Genomic DNA, 15,862 nt, shown 5'->3' on the forward strand with positions numbered 1-15,862 from the left:
GAGTACGCTGCTCTTTGTGTGGAAGAAGTGCAGCCCTCACAGCGGTCTGCTCGCGGAGGGGCTAGAGAAGCTGCTTAGTCCTCCTGCTCCTCTTGCGAACTCGTATTCCCTGCCTGCAGCACACCGTTTTCGGGGCCCCGCCTGACGTGAGGTGATTTCCTTTCCCCGCTTGTAACGCTAGCCAAGGGAGGAGGAGGCCGTTCGCGCGCATGCCTGCGCTCGCGACGTGCCTTATGTCCCCTGGCCGGTGCTGGCATCTGCCGAAAGACGGAAGGGAGGTGCTGGTCACCGCGGTGAGCTGGGGGACACATGGTTGGGGCACAGTGTTCCCGTGCGAGGAAGGGCTGTTGGTGCCGCTGGTCGTATAATGGTCGCTAAAAGTCTGCTTCTTGTTCTTGTTGCTTAGGAGTGAGAAGGATGGACGAAACTGCTGCAGATTTGAAACAAGAGCCGCCAAACATGTGCGATAACGTTCAAATACATGTGGAAGTTCATCAGAATTCAGTCAGGTCTCTCTTGCCCTTTAGTCTCTCGCAACCTATAGTGAATTTTAAGTTTGAATCATAGTAGTGGAAAAAGCATGTGCACATAAAAACAGTAAAGGAAACACTGAAATGGAATGAACTATGTTGGAAAGGATCTCTGGAAATTGTCTCTTTCCAGCTTACTGCTGAAGGCACGGCCAATTAGATCAGATTATACAGGGACTTGGTTAATTATGTTTTGAGATTACACAGTCTCTCTTGACATCTGATCCAGTGTTTGACCCACCGCCCTCATGTTGGGAAGAACATTTTCTTGTCTGATTAGAACTTTGCTTGCCACAGGTTGTGTCTGTTACCTTTTGTCATTGTGCTGTGCACCTGCAAGAGTCTTGCTTTGTGTTCTCTTTACACAACCAGGAGTTTCCCCACAGCTGAGAGAGCTGGAGGTTGAACAAACCCATTTCTCCCAGCTTTTCTCTGTGTATCGTGTGATCAAGTCTTACAGTTGTGTTGGTGGCCATCATTTGGACTTGCTCCAGTATATATATCTCTTTTACAAGTAGAGCCCAAAACTAGACACTGTATCTAGATGCGGTCTCACAGACAGCCAATGAGAAGGAAGGGATCTCTTCCCTTAATATTTAGTCTGTACTCTTGGTAGCACAACCTTTTAAAATAAGGTTGGCCTTCTTTGTGGCAGGTATATACCACTGGCTCACTACCAACTTGTTGCCCCCAAGTGCCTACACGTCTTTTTGCGCAAAGCTGCTTTTCATCTACTTGGCCTCTGTTCTGTACTGCTGTCTGGGTGATAGGTACGGAGGCAGAATTTCACATTTACTTTTGTTGAACTTCAAGAGGTTCGTGCCAAACCATTACATCAGCCTGCAGAAGTCTCTATCTGAATGGCAGCCTTGATTTCTTGCATATTGATAGTCCTTCCTGCTCTGGTGTCACCCATAAAGTTGTTTCAGCTGCACTCTATCCTGTTGTCCAGGGTGTTATCGAAGATGTGAAAACAGTGTTGGTCCTAATTCCCTCACCCCCTTCCTGCCTCACATACTTACTTGCAGCTTCACTTGGACTACTAATTGTTCCGAGCAGGACAGTCCAACCACCTTGTTATCCATTCATCCACTCCTTATCTTACTAATTTGGCTATCAAGATACTATGGGTGAGTATGTTGAAGGTCTTGTAAAGGTCAAGGTGTAAAATATCCACTATCATCAGGCTTGAAAAGACAAGATACTGCATTGAAGTTGCAAACTTAAGTTAACATCTTTCTGGAATCTTAAAATGCTATGCCTTTTCCCTTAGTTTTACTGGAGTTCTTATATAGCACCCAGAGGTATCAGTTGTCCTTAGGAGTGAAAGCATAACTGAGTTTCCAAGCTAACTAAGCTCAGTCTAGTAGCTTGGCTATGAGTTTCACTATTATTCCTGATGATACACAGTCAGCATAACTGATTTCTGTTCTTGAAAGCTTTTAGTTTTGTCATTCCAGGTCCCTTGATATGATTGCAAGCAGATCAAGTACTCTTCCCTTGCCTGTGCCTTTTAATGCAAAAGTATCAAACTCATTGCTTGTGCAAACAAACTGAATTTGATAATTTGTTTCTGTTATAGTGGTGGGTGTTTGTTTGTTTGTTTGTTTTTAAATGGAGGCTGTTTTCTGTGTAGGCTTAGTTTATTAAATAAAGCATTCTGATATTAGTTGCCTTATAAATGTCAGTGCCATAAATAACGCTGTTTCTTTCTTATTAGCACGGCAAAGAAAGAAGATATCAGGATGAGTGTCCTAAAACTGTTGAACAGACATAACATCGTGTTCGGTGATTACAAGTGGACAGAGTTTGATGATGGTTTCCTTAACAGCAATGTGCAGTCTGTGTCAATTGTGGATACAGAGCTGCAACTAAAAGAAAGACAGGTATTTACAATCAAGAATGTACAGCCTTGTTAATAGGTATGTGAAATAGTAGGTAGACTTGTGATAGTCTAAGCAAGGTCATATTCCATAAGCAAGGTCTGTAGGAAGAGTATCTTTTACTAGACCAACAGGTATAAATGGGAAAAAGTAGCTATGTTTTTGGGCTTACACCCCATATTAGGAAGAAACAATAGGCTTCAAAGCTGAATGCCAGCTGAGTACTGTAACTTTATGTTCTAATTCACTTTGAAGTGAGAAATATCATAGAATCGTGGAATCATAGAATGGTTTGGGTCAGAAGCGGCCCTTAACGACCATCTGGTTCCAACCCTCCTGCCATGGGCAGGGACACCTTCTTCTAGACCAGGCTTCTCAAAGACCTATCCAGCCTGACCTTTAATACTTCCCAGGATGAAATATCCACAGCTTCTCTGGGCAACCTGTTTCAGTGCCTCACCACCCTCTGAGTAAAGAATTTCTTCTTAGTTTAAAGCTGTTACTCCTTGTCCTAACACTACACCCCCTGATAAAGAATCCCTCTCCAGCTTTCCTATAAGACACTCTTAGGTACTGGAAGGCCATTATAAGGTCTCCCTGGAGCCTTCTCTTCTCCAGGCTGAACAAACCCAACATCTTCAGCCTGTCTTCATAGCAGAGGTGCTCCAGCCCTCATCATCCCCTGGACTTTCTCGAACAAGTCCATGTCCTTATGTTGAACACAGTATGAACGCAGCTAAACACAGTAATATGATTTATTAAAAGTCTTTTTATATCTATTCTAGCCTATTGACTTGAGCAAAAGCAGTCTTTCCATTCACATTTTTCATCTCAATGAAGAAGGGCCAAGCTCTGAAAACCTGGAAGAAGATAATGAGGATATCGTTGCAGCTAACCACTGGGTGCTACCTGCAGGTACCCACCCATCTGATAATTCTGGAAGGTCCAGAGAAATTATAGTGAAAGAAAATCTTGGAAAGGCTAAAAGTGTTTATAGGGCTACCATTTAAAGGTATTATGTGTGTCAACTGTAATAACTTTTTCCTTTGTGGGTGGAGCCAATATATATGGCCTTTCTTTTTTATGGTTTTGACTGAGCTACAGGTGGTTCCACAAAATGTCAATTCTGCAATATTTGTGGTTGGAAGTCACTGATCTTGTGAAATAAATCCTGAAAACATATAGTCAAAATCACAAGCATGCAAATCTTTAACCCTACAGGCAGCATTCCAAACTTTTATTTGTATACCTGCAAGAAACTCATAACTTTAAATATTGGCTTTCCAGAGCCCACTACAGGCTTCCAGCCTCCAAGACAGTGATGCTCTTAAATTTTCAGACTTCAGTGTCTGTACAAAAGCCTTACCGGAAACACAACAGAACAGGCACAGGAATGGAAGTGACTTTGAACTCAATTCTTTGTAGGTGTCTGATTCTTTCATCTGTTGCTTTTCTTTTTTTTTTTTTTTTCCTGTGAAAATTGATGTTTGAAGTAATTTTAGTGTGCTTTCTAGACGCCTGTATTGAAAACCAAGTAGTCTGGGGAAAAAACCTGAGCTTTTAAACAAATAATACTATCCTGAATTTCTTTTGAGAACTTAATACAACTGTTCATAAAGTTACATACTATCAACCTATTGCAATGAAAATCACAGCAAGTTTTTGTTTAGATATGTAGTCATCCTAATACTGTTGATGCTATTGTCAGCGACTATATCTTGTTTTCAGTAAACTTGCAGATTACTTTTCTCTGTCCCTAAAGAAAGTAATTTTTCTAGAGAGAGAAATGTGAAGCTTACTTCACGTGTATGAAGTATGCTTTTCCCCTAGATAGGAACAGACAAGCTGAAGAGATCTAGAGTCCTCAAAGTGTTTTCTGGAAAGAAGAATAAGGCCTTCCTCTGCAACAAAGCGTGGCCTGCCTTTTAGTGCTGCCTAATGCTTGGGGAAGTTGCCTTCTGTGTCTGGAAAGAGAAGTACAACTGTGAGCTTGAGTTTGAGGAGTGATTCTGTGACATTTCTTGCTCCTTTTATGTTGCGGATAGCCAAAGTATTCAGAACATTTCTCTTTGGGAAGAATTCTGTCTGGTACTTTGACATAATTCTCATATTATTGTGGTTTATAATTCATCACGGTCTTTTTTTGCTTTCTTCTGCTGTAAGGTAGAAGCTAACTGCTAGAAATGATTGATACCCCAAAATCACGACTTTAATTTTTTATACATTATTCAACTACATGCTTCTTTATTTTCTTCCTTTACATGCTCATGTAAAATAAATAAATAAATAGTTGAGCATAACTTTGGAAGTAGAACCTTCTCCCAGCCCAACTTTTTGCAGCTCTTTACCTTTGGAAAATATAGCCAGCTACCTCTCCAGTTCAGGATGGAAAAAATATTTGAATAGACAAAATTAAATACTGATTTTTTTTCTTTCTTGTTAATGTTTTATAGAAAACTGATAGAAGGTTGAAGAAGATTAATTTCTGCTCACAATTATTCAAGGAACTACAAGCTGTAAAACTACTCAATTTGTCTGTTAAAAAGTAGAGTTTGCTTTTTGAGAAAAATCATACATGTATTTTTTTCCATATACTTTCATTGTTCTCATAGCTCTGTTCTTGATCCTTAATTTTAGTTGAGAATAATTTGAAAACTGCTTTGCACTGCAATGATAGATTACAAGTTCTCGGATTGATTTACTTTAAACAGGTGTGTTATGTATTGCTTCCACAGCTGAATTCCATGGCCTTTGGGAAAGTCTTATATATGACACTGAAGTAAAATCACACGTAAGTTGAAAATTAATAACAATTAAAATTGCTTGAGGAGAAGTAAGAGTTGAAGTGTAGCCTGTTTGAAGTTGCTGCATCCTTTGGAAAAGTTATTTGGAAATAACAAACTTGAGAAAGAATTCTTATGTCTGCTTTTTACAATTCTACTTTATGAAGGGTAGTATAGTGTTAGCCATTTTGCAAAGCTTTACATTGTTGTCAAAATTTCTGTGTAATTGTTGGTACTTCCATGCTTTTCTGATGTATGCTTAACAAAGGAAGATGGAGCTGATGTTTTGAGACTAAACATTGTATCTCAAGAGGTGTATGAGTAGGTATGACTGTGAAGTCTGCTTTGCAAAAAAAAAATCTCAGTTTCCATGTTAAAAGCTTCAGTGAAGGCCATTCCACAAATTAGAATTAATTTCTTCAGATATGTTAGCTTATTTAAAACAAAACAAAACAGGTAAAATCAGAAGTTTAACCTCTGGAGGTGTTGTTTTGGTAGCTACTTACAAATTCTTAGAATAATTTCACTTTTGCTTTAGACATGTTCAGCAGCCTGCCTTGAAGAAAGTAATTGATGTTCTCTGCAATGGAGTAGAAATTCACTTGATTATAACACTGCACCTTTTTAAAAGGCTGATTAATCATATGCTTTCCTAGAAGGGGAGAAGAAAATGGGTGGAAAAATTAACTCCAAAGAGGCCTAGAAAAATGTATGCAGCGTTCTTTGAAATCAGTTCTGTTTTGTGAAGGTCCTAAGAGATCTGTTGTGTAATAGGTGTGAGTTTTTTAATGATAAGGAAATTTGGTGGCTTGCTGTCACTAAAAGAGAACAGTGTTTCTCTCAGCTGTATTCTCAGTGCTTCCCTTCTACTGGCATTCTTGTTACCCTTGCAGTTAACTAATTGAGGAAACGCAATCACAAAACGTCCAACTTATTGTGTGATGGGCTGATTGCCACCTGGTATTGTCCTAGGAATTGGTTCAGTGTGACTTCAGCCAATGGTCATGCAACAAAACTAGTAGGTGCAGCTAGGTGGAGGAAAATGGGAGTTGGTCTGTGTTCTTCTGGCAGCAGCGAGACGATTGGTTTAGTGGTAATGTAGATCTGCAACGTTACTGTTCATACAGATGCACATTGAATGATTTGACTAGAGCGAGTGCACTCCCATTCGAGTGCTGGTAAGGGATCCAGAAGAAACAAAACTGTTCCATGGGTTCATTTTCTAGCTTGAAGATTCTGTGCTTTCATTAGAGGTTGTGATGGTAACTCCAAGAGTTTGTAGAACTGTAACCTGAAATTAAATAATTGTGACGTGAATAAAAGTCACAAGTGATTCAGTTGCTCTTATGACAGCATTTCGTAAGTTGTTTATTATGCCTATTTAAAAGAAAAAAATGCTTCTATGTCAAGTTTTTGGACACACGTAACTAATTTACTAGCTTGTTTATAACACGATAGATACAGTATTTTCACTTAAAGGTTTATAATCATAAACTCTGTAACAAAGCAAAACATTCTAGTACTTGTTCATTTGTAAGGTAAACATCAATTAACATATCAGCGTTTGTCTGATGTATGGAACTGCTTTCCAAATCATCTGTGAAATGACAAGACTACATAGACTTATTGATGTAATAAATACCTGTGAGTAGAACACTGACTGTAAGTGTATGTTGGTAGAAAGGGAAGTGCTAGCTTTTAATGACTAAAACTGGAACTAGTTAACTTCTGTAAAAGTTGCTGTGATGAATGGTCACTTAAACTATGGAACTGGCTGGTTATGGTTGGACTTTGCAGACTCTGAAATGGTTCCTGTTAAGTTTTAAAATATTACGTTGACAGAGTGATGCTATTGGCAAATATGCTGAGTGAAGTTCAGGGTGTTTTTTGTTGTGTTGTTTTGTTTTGTTTCTGCTCCTTAATTGCTCCATTCTGTGGTATGGGTTATTTCAGGAATACTATTTATTGTCTTATTTATGTTAAATGGAGCACAATACAGGTAATGATAATAGAAAATAAAATGATATCAGGTGTTAGAGGTAATAATCAGTATACATTCACACCTCAGGTTCATATTCATTTCATGGAAAGAGTTCTCTACTGGCTTACTCTAGATAATGAAGTAATTTTGTATTTAGAAATAAGCATTCAAGGAAGGTACATGCAACTTTGCTTTTTTAGAACCTACAAACCAATCTACACATTACTTACAGCAGCTGATACAAATGCTTAAGTAGAAAGTAACTAAATGTGACAGTAAATGCTTTGTTTGATGGGTAGACTACAGCAGACTAAACAGATGTGTTACTTGTAATAAAAGTTAAACAGAAACCAGAGTCTGATTCTCTGACCCTCTGTGCTTGGGCAGCTCGTGAATTAAGCACACACTAGAAGTGGGAGAGTAGACAATGAAAATAATTTAACTTCCATAAAAGCATTTAATTTATTCATGTAAAAGGTCTAGACTCTATTTGTGCTCAGTAAATGCTATTCTTTTTCCTGAGGGCAGGGAGGAAATGAATTTCGAACCTTCGCAGAAGGAAACTGGGACTTGGTCTGAGAGACTTAAACCCAATGATTTTTGTTGTTGTTGTTTTTGTTTTGTTTTTGTTTGAGTACATGATAGAGATAACTAGGAGACTGTCCATTTGTAATTGTATTTGCTGATACATCTCTAATTTGTGTCTTTTTCCCCCCCCCCCCAACCCCGGTCTTCAATTAGTTACTTGATTATGTGACAACAACATTACTGTTTTCTGACAGAAATGTTGACAGCAACCTGATATCATGGAACAGAGTTGTTCTGCTGCATGGTAAGAATTATCTGTCTTAAAACAAGTTGATTCATTGGCCATCTGTTTATACTTTCCTTTTGAAGAACTTGTATAGCGCTTCTTATGTTTAGCAAAATTATATACATGTTCTTGTGTTATAGCAGCTGTGCTTTTGGAAGCATTATAATGCAGTACAAATTTAGATGAAAAGTAATGTCATAATCAAATCAGTATTCACATTTACTAGGTTTTGCAGGAACTTTATTGTTGATATGTTATAAATTTTATAGTTCATGTTTTTAATTTTCATTTTTAAGTGATATTACTGCTTTTGTATAAAGTGCGAAAAATGTTGTAGCTACTGAGCACATTAGGAACCAGTTTAGTTACAGTTCTTCCGCAATATTAAAATTCATTAATTATGGCTTTCTTACGAATACTTTTGAGGAAACTGCAAAATCGATCCAAGTGTGCTATTACTAACAGTATATTCTGTTGTCCAGTGTAAAGGCAGTACCCTCACTTATTTCGTTAGCACTATTTCATTTAAGTTGTAGTGTTCAATCACTCCTATTTTACCGTGGAAGTTATACCATAAATGAGATGGACATCAAATGAATTCATATTGTTGCAAATTGCAGCATGTTATTGATTAATTGCAATTTTGTCATCCAGAATGGTATTCAAAAAACTAAAGGTCATAGTGGAAGTGTTTGTTATGAGTGTATTTGTTTATGAGTGTATTTGTTATGATTCCACTTAAGTTATAATATTTAATGCATCTAGTTCAATGAACTATTTAAAATCAAGATTTTCTTCCTTGGTTATTTATCAGTTTAGAAGCTGCAGGATGTCTTTGTTTGGAAAGCTATTTATTTTAGACTGTTGACAATATATCTATAATAGATATATTTAATTTTGGTATTGAGCTCTTTATTGTGATCACAATGAAGTTAATACTGGGAAATCTAAAACTCTTGTAGTGCAAAATACAACATTTATGATATAATGGTGGTACTGACTTTGAATGGAAGTACTGTCAGCTGGTTGCTGTCATCCATTTGTTCAGCATTCACAAATCAATCTCCATACATTCATGTTCTGGTTAAATATGTTTGCCTGTTTGGAGAAAATCTGTGTGGCTCTTTTATAGGGCCTCAAGCTATATCCAAAAGGTTTGTCCTGTAGCACACTTCCTAAGATGCTCTGGGCTACCCCAGTGTGTAGATTCTGGTAAAGTGAACAGCTGATCAAACTGGGCATAATGGATTTCTGGTTTTGCATGTTAGAAGGGTATGTTATAGGAAGGTAAAAGTTTAAGCAAAGCACAAATTTTTTGAGAATGATAATAAGCATAAGCCTTGCTAGGGTGAAACACTTTTCTCTTGTAGAATTTGGTTATTTTAATTCTATGGTGTCTGTGTACAAGCTGTTATACATGTCATATACATAGCATGTTATACATATGTTATACATAATCATAATTTACAACGTAAAAATTAAAAGCTGACAACAGAGCACAGCTCTAAAATAGTAGTGAGTAAGCAAACTTCTCAAAAGACCCTGATGTTCCCAATCCTGTCTGCTGTAATTCTACAATTAGTGTTGTAATGAAATACAGTAATTAAAAAGATGTTAGGTGTCATTAACTATCTGTTGCAGATTTTGTGTAATATATTGTATGAATTTGATTTGAATTCAGGCCCTCCTGGAACTGGTAAAACCTCTCTCTGTAAAGCATTGGCTCAGAAGCTGACAATACGATTGTCGTACAGGTGATCTTTTTGGAATTTCTTCACTTTAATTTATTGTTTTTAAATGTTCTTTTTTAATAGCCCAAAGATGTTTAATACTTGATTTCAAGTAACTGCTGCCAAGCGCTAAGGTTCGTAGCTCTAGCCTGGCAGTAAAATTAATCTGATATAAAAAAGAGACTAGCTATGGTGTTATAAATCCTTTTAAAATGTCTAATTATTTGAGCCAAGTTACAAAAACCAAATTCAAGTGGCAGTATTGTCATTTCTTTGTGCTCGTATTGTACATTTGTGAAGAATAAAGGATCACAGGTTATTATGCCTGCTATTTGAATCTTCATGATTAATAAAACTTGTTTTTAGTAGGTAGTGATTTTGGTGCCAGTTTGTTTCATACTTGAATTGTCTGAATGCCACAGTCAGCAGAGGTCAATCTATATATCAGACAAGTACAGGAGTTAACCGTAAACTTCTTTGCAACGAATAGCTAAATAAAAAAGCTTCACATGGTAAATAAGCTTCATGCTTTTATACATGTTCTTACTTGCTATACTAAACAAAATCTTACAAGAATGATGCCATTAACATGGAAGCAGTTTCCTAAACTATGTGGAAATAGCAACCAAAACTGTTCTAATGAAGGAATCCTGATAGCAATTTAATGTGAAAAATTCTAGTGCGACATGTTTCTGGAAGTTATAATTAAAAACAAAACGGGTGTTATGTTTTTAGAACTAAGTAATTTAAAGTACTAATTCATAAAATTCCAGGCTTGAAGTGGAGAGAGTGAGACTTACGGGAGTTACTGATATCACTGACTTTTATTTACAATGCAACAGAATTGATGCTTCTTTTTCCCTTCCTAATTTAGGTATAAGTATGGACAGTTAATTGAGATAAACAGCCATAGCCTTTTCTCTAAATGGTTTTCTGAGGTAGGTATTGATGTAGCTTATTAAGTAGACTCTGTTTTATTATAAACTACGCTGTAATCTGTTCAGTTTGGTTCATAAAATAAGTTTTTGCACCAGAAGTTATTCAGGATACTTAATGTGTTTGAAAACACTTAAATAGAAGCTATGGTAGTGTCTTAGTTAAAAGAACAATAAAAAGCCTACAGAGTTTTCCATTCTTAAACTTGGAAAGACTTGGAAAGTGATACGGTATGGGATTAGTTAAACATACGTATATGCTCTCTTTCTAGAGCGGCAAGCTCGTAACCAAGATGTTCCAGAAGATTCAAGAGTTAATTGATGATAAAGATGCTCTTGTATTTGTACTGATCGATGAGGTATGATTCTAATAGTATTGATGTACATTAAAACTTAGCAGAAAGTAAATTATGGGTAGGAAAGTGTGATAATACTCAAAGTGTAATAAAATCATATTTAGCCTTTTTTTCTTTTTAGTAAGTTACATAATTTTGCGCAGAGGAGTAAATTTTAATCTCAACTGGCAGATTTGAGAGATTTGGGAAGGACACAATGTGATTTAACAGACAAATTCCAGTTGAAAATTAAGCAAAACCTTTTTTGGTGCCATTTACCTTGCTGCTGTGTCTTTATAAATTGAATATTGTTTTAAGCTTCTAAATAGCCTGGATTTGTATTAACAGTGCTCTTACTAGAGTTGTAAAGTTCTAAAAAGAATTAATTTGATTTCAGTTAATTGTCTCATTTCTCTGCACGGTCTTGTACACATAAGCAAGTTAATACATAAGTACTTTATTAGCTTTCTTATATTGGAGTTCCTATGGGGAAGCTTGTTTTAAATTTGATTTATTTGTTTTGTTCTTTTTATTTCCCAGAAATTAAATTACTGAAAACAGTAATTTTTCATTTACTTAATTTACTGAAAACAGACCTTGCTGTCTGAACAGGGATTTCACTTATTACATTTTGCTTCCTTGACATTCTTTTCTCTCTCTCCCTAAATTCGTACTTAACAAAAGATTTTGAAGGCGAAATTTCAGATACTATTCTCAAGAACCTGGAGATGTATTGTATTATTTGCCAGCATTCCAGATATGCAATGTTTTGTGTGGGTGGTTTTTTTGTTTGTTTTGGATTTGTAGGTGGAAAGCCTCACAGCAGCTCGCAGTGCCTTCAAGGCAGGCACAGAGCCTTCAGATGCTATTCGTGTGGTGAATGCTGTACTGACACAAATAGATCAGATTAAAAGGTAAACTTACGTTATTACAACAGTGAAAGGTAACTGGCAACTTCATGATTCCTGCTAAATCTTAATTCCCAGTTAGAATACTCATCCTAATTGGTTAATGAACTATTATTGATTAATGGTGCTAATTATGAAAAGTAATTAGAGTAATCCAGTAGAATATTTTGCATGTGAATAGGTGAACAAATGTGGATTTGATAATCTACAGATAATATAATTCCATTAAAGCTGGGGAGAGATATAGCACAGATGGTCATAGTAACTGCTTCGGAGGGATAAGAATAAGATCAATGAAGAATGCATTCATCAGTAACAGCTCCTAGATGTTAGTCTCAAGCAGATGTGTACAACATTTGGCTTAGAATCAATCACTAATGGTACTTGGTCCACTTCACGTGCTGGATTTAGTGCAGCACATCTCTTGTTTTTTTCTTGCCACTTCCCTCACTTCTTGGGCATATTTGGCTCTGTTTGGAGAAAGAAAGGTGCCCTGGTATTTTTGGCCCTGTCTTGCTGCTAATTAAAAGCAAGTGGCTTATTCAGCCATACAGTTCACAGGCTTCATCTAAATATAGCTGTGATTAAAATTTTTGTTTCAGTATTTGTTAGAGTGAGTTGGTACCTCAGTTGAAGCTCATTCTAATGTCATACACAGTAGAATGTATCACATTAGCAGTTAAACTAAATACTTTCTACTGAATTGAAATTGAGAACATATAGATAAAAGATTCAAATTTACAAGCCTTTGTTTTGTAAACCTATTCATGGCAGAAACTATACTGGTAGACTTTTAATAATAAATAGTTCTATCACTAATAGTTATATCACTTCTAAAATAAGGTTAAAAACTATGGGTGCTTGAGAAATAGCTGAAAGAAAGAGACAATGCATTGAAATAGATTGGTGATAACTGACTTGATTGTTAATACTTGATAACTGACTTGATTGATGTTAATGACTTGATAACTGACTATTGTATCATTTAATGTAATTGCTAGCTGACAAAAGTGATAAGACTGCTTATTGCACGAGATGGCTTGAGTTGTAAGAAGGATGGCATCAATTTGCCAGTGCCAAGAGGAGATAATTCTTGAGCATGTGACCTAAAAATCTGCTTTTATCTTGAAGGTATCCCAATGTAGTTATCCTGACTACTTCAAATATTACGGAGAAAATTGACATGGCCTTTGTAGACAGGGCTGACATAAAGCAATATATTGGCCCTCCATCCACTGCAGCAATATTCAGAATATATCTTTCTTGCTTGGAAGAGCTGATGAAGGTAATATTTTGAAAGCAGAACTGTAAAACATCATATTTTAATAAAGTTAATATTTTCATCAACCTTCCTAAATAACAAAAGCACAAAAAATGATTCCTTCTCTGTATTTCCACTCTTACTGTAGAATTTAATTATGAATGTATTTTTAAGGCTTCATACAACAGTGTGTAATTTTTTTTTTCTAGTGTCAAATAATATACCCTAGACAGCAGCTCTTGACGCTCAGAGAGTTAGAGATGATTGGCTTCGTAGAAAATAATGTGTCGAGGTTAAGCCTTGTACTAAAAGAAATCTCAAGGTAATATTTTTTTAAATTCTACTTGATATATATATAAAGGAGTTGTGAAATTATGTCTCAAAATAATTGAATTAGATAATAGCTAGATTTCTGAAATGTCTCAGTTGTGTTTTTTTTTGTTTATTTTTTTAATATTGTTGGGGTTAGTAAAACAAACAAACAAACAAACAAAAAAAATAACTTCCAGCAGACAGTAAGTGGAAGCAATCAGGATTGGCAAACATTTTTTTGGCATCAAACCTGGCTTGACTTAGTGCTGTTTCTGGTTTCTGCTCTGCCCTTTAAAGTTCTTTAAATTGCTGCCTGAATTAATGAGATGCCTGAGGTTTCGGTGGATATTGTGAATTGTAATGCAGTTTATTGGAAATAGCCTTGGCCTTATTTCCTGCCAAGAAAGTGTCTCTGAACACCTTGCAAGGTAATACCTTGCTACTAGGTAGCAAGATTTAAGTGGTCAGAAAAAAAAAGGGAATGAAGTGTAAGTGGAGAGTGTTACAGTTATCTGAGTATGCTAGTAAAGCAAATGTTTTCTCTACAGCATAGCAATTCTTGAAACAATAAAACTATATTCACAATATCAAGCAATATTTTTTTCCAAAGTGCTGGTCTCTATGAACAAAGTAAAATAGCATTCAAGTCAAAAAAGTGTTTTATTGTTGTTGTTCTTCCCCTTTCCATTCCTGAAGTATGTGTAATTTCTACTTAAATTGGGTTCTACATACACAGAGGGGTGCTAGGAGGAGACTGAGACATATATCAAGTAGGTGAAGTAGAATGTGTATGTAAATGGTGGGAATCAATGGACTGCGTTAGCAGTGAGGTCCAGCCTTCAAAATAAATTTACCAAGTCCTTCCAAGTGTGTATGGAAGGTTATATCTATACTATACGCTTTCAGTGTAGACATTCCCCTCCAAATTCATGAGATACATCACAGTGATGGGAAAAGCATGATGTAAGCTTTAGGCAGGCAAATAACGGATATTTCTCTATCCTTGTTTGCTTCTTTGTACCATGTGGCCTCCCACACATTTGTCTGTTCACGTCCAGCTTCTGCTAAAAAAGCTGCAATTGAGCTCCTTAATACTAGGTATTTTGATTTGAGTTTATTTAGAGGAACTTATGGGGCAAGCACAAATAAAGGAAATTTCATCTTTTAAGAGTAGATATGTAGCATTTAAGCAGTGCTTGTGTCTGTTTTATTATAGAAGAAGTGAAGGTCTTAGTGGCCGGGTCCTGAGAAAGCTTCCTTTCCTAGCACATGCACTTTATATTCAAGTAAGTCTATTCTACTCTGTATATCTTGTTTTGGGTTTGATTTGGAGACAGGTGGGAAGACATTTGGACGCTAGCCTGAAGTAAAAGATTGGTCCTAAAACATTTTGCTAATCTAAAGGACACTCTTTCTACCAAGTTCTAGAATGAAAGTCTGTGCAGCCCATAATTTAAAAGGAGATCAAAGAAGACTGATTTCACAACTGATATGTTGTGATAGAACACTAATATTTCTTCTCTGAGGCTTTGTTGCTGAAATAAAACCCTGTCACTTCATAAATAATGCATATTTGTTCAAACATTTGAAGTAAATCCACAGTAATATTGATTGACTCAGGACTTTGCATAGCTTGACTTTGACTGTAGAATGCTAGCTGGTTTAAAATAAAACTTCAGTTTTTTATTTTTAGAATTTTGAGCATTTTGTAACATGGAAGTCAAATAGTTCCCTTTCAAATACTGTGCTTTGTATGTAAATTTTTATGCATGCCTATTGCTGTGGTGGGTCTAACAGAATGTTTTTTTTTTTTTTTTTGTTCTCCAGTCTCCCAGTGTTACAATGAAAACATTTCTTCAGGCTCTTTCACTTGTAGTAGACAAGCAATTCGAAGAAAGAAGGAAACTTGCAGACTCTGTGTGATAGTTTAGTGTTTTATACTTTTCTGCATTATTACCTATGAAAAGTATATACTTCTTGCAAAGAAACTGTGCAGTTGTTACGCATATGTAAAACAGATTGTCAACACCTTAAAAAACCTGGAATGCCTAATCTAGTTTTTTCAAAACATTCATTAATAAACAATTTTTACAGCACACTTTGCAAAAGCTTTATTTCAAATGCAGTGAGACAATTGGAAGCTGACTTTCAGGAAGAGTTTTTACATTACTTGCGGTTATTAAAAGTGAGCAGACTTCCGTTCCTCATTTCTTAACTTTCTGTGCATGCATCAGTTCTTTTATTTCCAGTTTCTTTCAAATTTTAAAAGCAATAGAAATTCAGTCTTTGATGTGTGCACTAATGCACCGATAATTACTACTGAAATAATAATGAAACTAGAAAAGACCTGAAGTGCTCACTTGATAGCCCAGCCCTTTTATACTGACATG

At 36.1% G+C, this 15,862-nt stretch overlaps 1 protein-coding gene across 5 annotated transcripts; it reads left to right on the forward strand.

The window, feature by feature from the left end:
• Positions 1–3: 3 nt before the first annotated feature.
• TRIP13 (thyroid hormone receptor interactor 13) lies at positions 4–15,568 on the forward strand. Of its 5 annotated transcripts, none has more exons than XM_040549892.1 (14): positions 4–151; positions 407–509; positions 2,251–2,416; positions 3,199–3,328; positions 5,149–5,204; positions 7,919–8,009; positions 9,673–9,745; positions 10,596–10,659; positions 10,929–11,015; positions 11,799–11,905; positions 13,031–13,184; positions 13,370–13,482; positions 14,689–14,758; positions 15,300–15,568. In XM_040549892.1, the coding sequence occupies exons 2-14, from the start codon at positions 418–420 to the stop codon at positions 15,393–15,395; spliced, it is 1,299 nt and encodes a 432-aa protein (XP_040405826.1). In that variant the 5' UTR covers positions 4–151; positions 407–417; the 3' UTR covers positions 15,396–15,568. The 5 variants fall into 5 exon arrangements, with proteins under 5 accessions (XP_040405826.1, XP_040405828.1, XP_040405830.1 ...); XM_040549894.1 differs by having other exon boundaries at positions 9–151; positions 407–461; XM_040549893.1 differs by having other exon boundaries at positions 146–293.
• The last annotated feature ends 294 nt before the right edge of the window (positions 15,569–15,862 follow it).

This window comes from Cygnus olor, chromosome 2, assembly GCF_009769625.2.
Source record: "Cygnus olor isolate bCygOlo1 chromosome 2, bCygOlo1.pri.v2, whole genome shotgun sequence".
NCBI classification, from domain to species: domain Eukaryota; kingdom Metazoa; phylum Chordata; class Aves; order Anseriformes; family Anatidae; genus Cygnus; species Cygnus olor.

Excerpts from the sequence above, each read along its gene's own strand:
- TRIP13 (XM_040549892.1), top strand. The coding sequence starts at position 418 with ATGGACGAAACTGCTGCAGATTTGAAACAAGAGCCGCCAAACATGTGC. Across the intron at positions 510-2,250 it reads GTTCATCAGAATTCAGTCAG|CACGGCAAAGAAAGAAGATA; the intron begins GTCTCTCTTGCC and ends CTTTCTTATTAG. Across the intron at positions 11,906-13,030 it reads CAAATAGATCAGATTAAAAG|GTATCCCAATGTAGTTATCC; the intron begins GTAAACTTACGT and ends TTTATCTTGAAG.